At 39.6% G+C, this 8,531-nt stretch overlaps 1 protein-coding gene across 1 annotated transcript in view; it reads left to right on the forward strand.

The window, feature by feature from the left end:
* CMYA5 (cardiomyopathy associated 5) overlaps positions 1-8,531 on the forward strand; it is a 126,683-nt gene that overhangs the window by 64,170 nt on the left and 53,982 nt on the right. The window contains exons 6-7 of the mRNA XM_069096326.1: positions 2,348-2,466; positions 6,678-6,827. Of these exons, the coding sequence (XP_068952427.1) occupies positions 2,348-2,466; positions 6,678-6,827 (269 nt within the window). The remainder of the gene's footprint in view (positions 1-2,347; positions 2,467-6,677; positions 6,828-8,531) is intronic.

Raw genomic sequence — 8,531 nt, forward strand, 5'->3', positions numbered from 1 at the left:
TCTGTCTCTGTCTCTCTTCCCACTCTCCCCTCTCTCTGTTTCTCTTTCTCTCTCTAGCCTCTGAAGGCAGTTTGCTTCTTGTATATTAAATGATTTTTCCTACATTAAAAAAATCCTTAATCTACAAGGCTGCTGTCAAGTTATTCAGACTCAAAATTTCCATATCTTGAAAAACACATTTGCTTAGAAAATGCTGCTCTGTTCAGGGCATGCATCTATTTCTAATTTTGTTCCTGTGAGTTGATGTCATGTAAAAGATGGTCGTCCAAATCATTCTATGTTCTGCTTATAAAGATGAGCCCTCACATTTCCATGTCCTGGCAGTTTCAAGGTAAAGTAGAAAATGCAAACATTGACTATATCTTTAGCTGTCATGTTTAGGTATGTGAAAAGTTAACCATTAATATATCAATATTTATTGGTCTAGCCCATTGTATGTAGAGTATTGTACTCAGTGCTTGAAGATCATCATAGGAAAATACCACAAGCCTTCTATATTAGAACATAGATCTGGAGCTGGGGGGCAGGAGGCTTGGAGGTCATCTCATTCAGCCCTCTCATTCTCAGATGAGGAAGCAGGCTCACTGACTGCATGAAGTAGTACGTAGAAGGGGTAGGATTTGAACCTTAGTCCTCTGACTCAAGTTTTCTAGAACTTTTCCCCCTGAACAAGTTGAAAATATATTTCATAACTTTGTATCTTGAGCACACTAGGCATCCAATACATATTGAATAATTTGATTTCCTAGACCATTCTCTGAAGAAGATATTAGGTCTGAGAGAAAGATTCTCATTCCCATTCAAACATTCATTGTCAATTTGACATTAGTTGGGTTATTGACTCAAGTCCTTGAAAGATAGAACAATGACTGTCTTTCATTGATAATTGTGTCTCAGTCTTTGTGACCCTATTTAAGGTTCTCTTGGCAAAGATACTGGAGTGGTTTGTCTTTACCTTCTCCAGTTCATTTTATAGATGAGGAAAGTGAGGCAAACAGAGTTAAGTGACTTGCCCAGGGTCATACAACTAGTGTCTTGAAGCCAAATTTGAACTCAGGAAGATGAGACCAGGTCCAGAACTCTATTCACTATGGTGCCACCTAGTGGCCCATCAATATAATACCAAAATTAATCTAAGAGAACACACCATAAGGAATTGTCCATGATTGAAGAGTTCCTTCCTGCACTGGAATAACAGGCAGCTGGAGTATCACATGAAGGGAGAATCCTAAATTCTTGGTGTTAGAGAATATTAGAGCTAGAATTTAATGACCAGTTAGTTCAGTTCCCTAGTGTTATTAATAGTGAAGCTTTATTTAGTTGGTGTATTTAATGGCGAGGGTAGGTAGGAGGCAAAATGGGTAAAGTGCTGCACTTAGAAACAGGAAGACTCCTCTTACAGAGTTCAAATCCAGCCCCAAGCACTTACTAGCTGTGCGACCTTGAGCAAGTCATTTAACCCTGTTTGCCTCAGTTTCCTCATCTGTAAAATGAGCTGGAGAAGGAAATGGCAAACTATTCCAGTGTCTTTACCAAGAGAACCCCAAATGGGGTCACAAAGAGTTGGACACAACTGAAACCACTCAACAACAACAGCAACATTTAATGGTAAAGGTAGCAAGGTATGACTTTAATTAGCGTTCAGAAAGACATGAAGTACATATGTACAGACTAAGGCAAAACTATAATGGTTTGAAAGGCAACATGGTTCCCCTTCCCCATCCTACATTCACCCCCTCCAGATGACTGGTCACACTTTGACCTCTACGGATATCTCCTCTGAACCTTTACCACCCTCCTGAGGCCTGGATGCTCAATCAAGCAGGGGCATCTCAGACAAATTCATATTTAAGGGCCTTAGAACCCATGTAAGAGGCCTGATGACGGGAGATAAAAAAAGCCAGAAGGTTCCCAGATTCTTAGGGTTCTAACAAGACATTATTAGAATCTTCACTATCTTGGGAGGAAAAGTCAGCCTCTAGAAAATAATATTTTAAGAGAGGAAACTGATAGGTCTAATTAACCATAGGAACCACTGGAGGGGTTTTGATAATGAATTGTGTAACTTACAAGGTACAAATGTTGAAGCCAAGTTATGACAGCATCTATTCCATTTTAAGGATTTTGATTCGAACAGTAAATACAATAAAACTGTAAGACCAAATATGTGAGATTCTGGTTAAAATAGATTTTGAATGTAAACTTTCAAATTTAGAAAGTCTGTGACCTTTCTGGACTCCTTAAGGCATCCACATTATGGGTAGAAAACTACATTTCCCCTTTCATTTTTCTGTTACCTTGTGAACACAATTCCCTCACTTACCTAGGAATGTCTTTTCCTGGACAGGCTCCTTTCTGCGATGGAGAGCACAGCTTCTCTAGAAAACATTCCTACCGCATTTTCACTTTTTGAGCATTACGATGACAGTTCGACAAGAAGTGACCAGATGGCAAAACATGTGGCAGGTAAGAAGATTGACATGGTACTTGGATTAAAAAGGGACAGTTTTGCAAAGCTTTTGGGATGTATGAAGAGATTAAAAGTAGAACCCAAACCAAATATGCTCAGAAAACTAAATTCATGGTTATAAGATTGAATGGATAGATTCTGAAAAATAACAATAAATAATACTACGCCATTTCAAGAGGCAGCTAGATGGGGTGGTGGAGAGAGCACCAAGTCTGGAGTCAAGAAGACCTGAGTTCAAATCAGACTTCAGATACTTGCTACCTGTGTGACCCTGGGCAAGTCACTTAACCTCTGTTTGCTTTAATTTCCTCTTCTGTGAAATGAAGATAATAACACTTATCTTTCAGGGTAATTGTGTGGATTTAAATGAAACAGTATCTATAAAGCACTTAGCACTGTATTTGGCAGATAATAAATGTTATATAAATATTGCTATCATTATTATTATTTCAAGAATAGACTTGGTAGCTCTCACCTATAATCCCTGATACTAGGAAGGATGAGGCTGGTGGATCACTTGACCTTGGGAATTCCAAGCTGCAGCAGGGCTAAACTCATCAAGTGTTTACACTAAGTTTGACATTGATATATAGTGAGACCCTGGGAGCAGGGCTTCACTAGACTGTCTTAGGTGGGGCAAAGTGTCCAGGTTAGAAACAGAGCAGGTCAAAAGTTCTGTGGCAATCAGCAGTGGGATCAGGTCCCTGACTGGCTGATGCACTTCCAGTCTGAGTGAGATAGGAAAGACTTGGTAAAAACAAAACAAAATAAAAAAACTCTTTTTCCCTCTTGAGCTTTCTGATTTACTCTAATATAAAAGGGGTAGGAGAAAGTATGTGGCATGAAAATCATCCAATGTCTCCCTTTTTAAAAATGATCCCCCTCTATACTTCTAGAGCTTATTTGCTTCATGTCAACAGTTAGGTAGAGTGAGAAAAATAATCAAATATTTTCAAATTTGTCTTTCAGATTTCCCTTACGTGTCTTTTCCTCCTCCCTTCTGTCTCCTCTCCTCTCCTCTCCCCCCCTCTCCTCCCCTCTCCCCCCCTCCCCTCCCCCCCCCTCCCCTCCTCTCTCTCTCTCTCTCTCTCTCTCTCTGTCTCTTTCTCCACACACACACAACAGATTAGTATAAAGAACTAATAGCTCAGCATCATCTTCTGTAGCCAGCCAGCCACCCACTCAGCTGTCAGCAACATCCTGCACGCTCTTCAAAATATTTTTTACATGCTATTTTGACAAACAAGACAATGAATGTTATTTGGATTTCTCAAAGCTGCCGTGTTTCAGTGAAGCTACAAAGTTCCATTCATTGCATGCTAAAACACCACTCAACCCTCCTTGTTAAAAATAATTCATTCTATGATATGGAGACAGTTCTCCCAAAGAGCTCAGATGAGAGCTGTTTGGATTTTTCTTTTTTTTCTATTCCCCTACTCCCACCCCTCTTCCAATTTTGTCCTTGTAGGAAAAGTCTCAGTTTAGTAACTGGTAAAATGTGGTTCTGTCTTAATGTAGTAATCAAGATAAAAGTGAAAAACTTCCATGTTTCATCCAGATGTACTGTCCACACACTGCTCAAATCACTTCAGTGATTTAATTTTTCAATTCTAGAAGATATGTTCTGGCATGATGCCCCTGGTCTAAGCAAGTGATCCATGATCACTTTATAGGGGGCACTACATTGGAATGGAAAGATGACATCAGTTCTCTGCCCCTAGATGTCTGATGGGATAGCATGGGGATGATGGATCAGGACATATTGGCCACTAGAGCAGATATATTATTTTCTGCTGGATTGACTCTATACTGGTGCCAATCCAAGGGAAGTACCTCCCTGGATAACCAGGAGGATCTTAGTCAACTCTAGATTATTCTCTAGGCTGCATATCTACTGTCAGGAAGAGGTATTTTATTAAAGATTCACTTAAAAAGAAAACATTATAGAAATTTGCATCTAAATAGTACTCAGAATCCCCTTCTATTATTTCTGGGACAAGTCAGAAAATTAGAGAGTCGAAGGTTGCTAGAGTTGGAAGGAATCATCTCAGAGATTTCTTATCAACATCCTCATTTTTCAGAGAAATAATAATAACAGTTAGCCATTACATAGCACCTACTCTGTTCTAGACACTGTGCTAAGCACTTTGCAAATATTATCCCATTTGATCTTTATAATAACCCTGGGAGATAGGTACTATTATGTCCATTTTACAGAAGAGGAAATTAAAGCAAACAGAGGCTAAGTGGCTTGCCCAAGGTCACACAGCTAGTTAAGCTGTCTTAGGCCATATTTGAAATCAGGTCTTCATGCATCCACACATTAAAAGCACAAAAGGAGGAAAAGAAATATTGAAGGTTATTGAAGGATACCTGAATGCTCCATAGGCATCCCAGACACAATAGGTTCAAAATAAAATGCATTATCTTTCCTTCAAAATCTGCCCTTCCTCCTATTTTCCCCACTTACCTTCCTTTTTTTGCTGGGGACACTACCATTGTCCCAACTAACATTTATATAGAGCTGTAAGATTTGCAAAGAACTTTACATATTTTATTTCATTTGGTCCTTGAAACAACTCTGTCAGGTAGATGCTACTATTTCCTCCATTTGGCAGATGGAACAACTGAGGCTGAGAGGTTAAGTGTTAAAAGGTTAAGAGCTTAAAGTTAAGTCTGGGTCATATGGCTAATAGACCCTACCTGAGTTTGGGCTATGAGCTGGCATAGCCACCCATCACATTTCCACTCTTGGAAGGTATAGAATAAGGACTTTGTAGAAATAATAGTTGAATTGAATTGAATTTCTCCAAACTCAAGTATACTCAGGGGATTTGTGAGGCTCAAGTGAATTAATGAATATCGAGCATTTTACAAACCTTAAAGTACAATATAAATGTCACCTGTTGCTGTTGCTGTTGTTATTGGCTCTAGTCTGGTGATGACTTCCTTCCCAGAGCCTTCTGTAGTGCTCCTACTAAGCTCATGTTTTATAGAAGTACAGGAACAATCTTTAACATCTGGGCTCCCTGGGGGGAAACGTATGTAATACACTTTTATGTTTAATTTGTGTTATTAACAATTTAAGTATAGACGATCATCAAAACAATAAAATCAAGCCCTGATTTGTAATGATTACTGATTTCTGAGGTTCAAATGTAGCCAGTGAAAACTGTCTCTTGCAAGCTAACTAAATAATTCAGTATCTTGATGTATCATTTATGACCTCATTGAAGGGAGTACTCCCTCCAACAGTGGAGGGTGCAGTCCATTCATGCTTGTCCAGTGCGTGAGACTTAATTCACTATTTTTACAAAAATTTCAGGTTTCCCTTCAGGGTAATGTAGAGCAGAAAGAAATAATCACCAAATATATGTCAAAATGTTATCTTTTTGTCTACAAAACTCATTGTCCTTCTCTCTTCATTATTTTGACGTCAAATGAACGATAGAAAATTTGTTAAATCTCCCATGTTTTTCAGGTAAATTGAACAAATTGCTTTTTCATGCTGAATATGCTATTCATATTCAATATGCAATCACAATTAGCAACTATTTTTTTCTCTAATAAGATGCATAAGAAAAACAAAGTAGTAATTAAAACCAGAAATTCCACTAACTGTTTTAAGCTGGCATCAGATACTTTAATGATAGTTGGGGGTGGTAGTGAATTGTGCTTCAAGAATTTAATTCCTGGGGCGGCCAGGTAGCACAGCAAGTAAGAGCACTGGCCCCAGTGTCGCGATGACCTGGGGATCGAATCTGGGCTCAGATACTTAGCACCACACCCAGAAATAACTGGCCGTGTAACCTTGAGCAAGTTACTTAACCCCAATTGCCTTAAAAAAAAAAAGAATTTAATTCCTTTTTTCTGAGTCACCATAGGTATGGTCATTGTGGAAAGAGAAAATTGAAATGGCAGATATAGCAGCTATCCTTCAATCTTTTCACCCACATGCAAGCCATTTCTCCGCAAACACCTGGCAGATAGTGCCAACAGATCAACTCCTTGGCCTGAAGTCACCTCATTTGTCTCCACGGTGATTGTTGAAACCATACTGGTTCACTTTAGTGAATCACCAGTTACCCAGCATACTCTGCTCAAGTCTTCATATTTCAGGGAATTGAATCCATTTGGACATATCATACTATGAAAAGAAGACTGATAGCTCTCAAACTAGGAATGACCAGTTTTGTTTTTATTCCAGTACCACAGCCCCCCATATTGGAACCCCAGGAACCTAACTCTGCCACGAGCACAACAATTACAGTGTATTGGAGTGTGAGGAAAGAGGATGTCATTGACTCTTTCCAGGTCTATTGCATGGAAGATCCTCAAGAAGACAGTGGAGCAAATGGTAGGATTATTATTTGTAATATACTTCATCGCTAAGAAGCATTATAGAGTGATTGTCTAATTTTATCGGTAAAGGATGACAATTACAATGCACCTATAACTTTATAGATCAGTCTCAGGGAACTGTCTCCTCATTAACTTGCCCATGGTCATGGTGCCCTTTAAACCCAGGGATGCCAAAAACTGCTGCGGTGGGGGTTCTGCCCACTCAAAAACTGTTGGGGTTTCTTGATGTGTTGTGATGGAACCGTCACAAAGAATTCAGTCAGACCATCTCTAATCCAAGTATAGGCATTTATTGAGATTGACGCCTCTCATGAAGTGGGCTAAGTTCCAAGAGGAACCAGCAACTTCAGAGAAAGCAAGATGGATAAAGATGCAATTGCATAATCAAAATTAACATAGAATAGAGGAATATAATTAATATTAAAAAGGCAGGAGGAGTTTGTTAAGGGATTAGGTGATAGAGAAAGGGCCCCATCTATGGTTTGGTTGTTAAAGGGTCATGTTGCCCTCCGGTTGGCTAGCTATTGTGGTCCTGTCTGGTCAAGTTAAGTAGTTAGGTATTGTGATCCTGTCTTGGGCTAGATGGATGATTTGATTGTCATTGAATACAAGAACACACCTATTTCTGTGGGAATGGTTCTGGGAGCAGTGACTAGGTAGAGGTAGTAGCTGGGTTCCCATCACATGGACACACCTGCTATTTCTGTGGGAACTAAGAATTTAGGGACACATCCATTGTTCTAGTGAGCAGTGAGGCATATATGAAGAAGTTAGGACATTGTAGGGGTTGGGGGGGGGGAAAGCTAGGTAGGTACAGTGGGCCTGCTGTTCAGTGGGGCCAGGCCTATAATGAAGTTAGAATATTAGGACTGTGGGCAACTTTATTAGGATTCCATTAGTCACACAGCAAATAGGTAGCAGAAACAGAATGTGAGCCTAGGAGCTCTGGTCTCCCCCCTTTATTAATATTTGATGTTTTATTGTAAGTAATTCAAATGTAATTCATTTTGAGAGATTTTTGTGTCTACAAGGCATGGTCCTAGATGCTGGGAATACAAAGATGAAAAGATGTTGTACTCCTCACCCTCAAAGATTTTATAATCTAATGGAGGGTTGAGAAAGAGCTAGACATTATATCTAGGTAAGCAGGATAAAAGACAGACTACTCTAAGGACAAAGAAGAGATCAAGGCAAGTCACTTTAAGAAAATTTATGCTGGGAGAGATTACATTCTTGGCAGGGAGTCAGGGAGGGTGGTGGTAGATCAAGGAAGCCTTCCCAGAGGAAGCCCACTCCCCACAGTGAGTATAAGTTATACATTCTACAGGATTCAAACAAAGTAACAAGGTAACAGTAGCTGATTGACCAGCACTGAAGCAACTTCCAGATAAGACAGGTGGGTTGTCTGAGATCTGTAATAGGAGAAAACTCCTCACATTCCCTATATCAGTCTTCAGATCTGGCTGAGTTTCTGGTCAGTAGAACTGTTCAAATAAATAGTCCTATGAACTTATAAAATGGAAGAAACCTTAGCTCCAAAAGGGGCACCTAGAATGAGCAAGAGTCTGATCACAATTTACAAATATTATAACCACATTTATTGCCTGAGAAGAAGCTCGCAAGTGGGGTTGGACTGAGAGAGAGAGAGAGACAGAGACAGAGAGAGACAGAGAGAGAGAGAGAGAGAGAGAGAGAGAGA

This window comes from Petaurus breviceps, unplaced genomic scaffold (assembly GCF_028583685.1).
Source record: "Petaurus breviceps papuanus isolate PSGF00001 unplaced genomic scaffold, PetGlider_PUasm1.0 229, whole genome shotgun sequence".
Classification (NCBI taxonomy): Eukaryota; Metazoa; Chordata; class Mammalia; order Diprotodontia; family Petauridae; genus Petaurus; species Petaurus breviceps.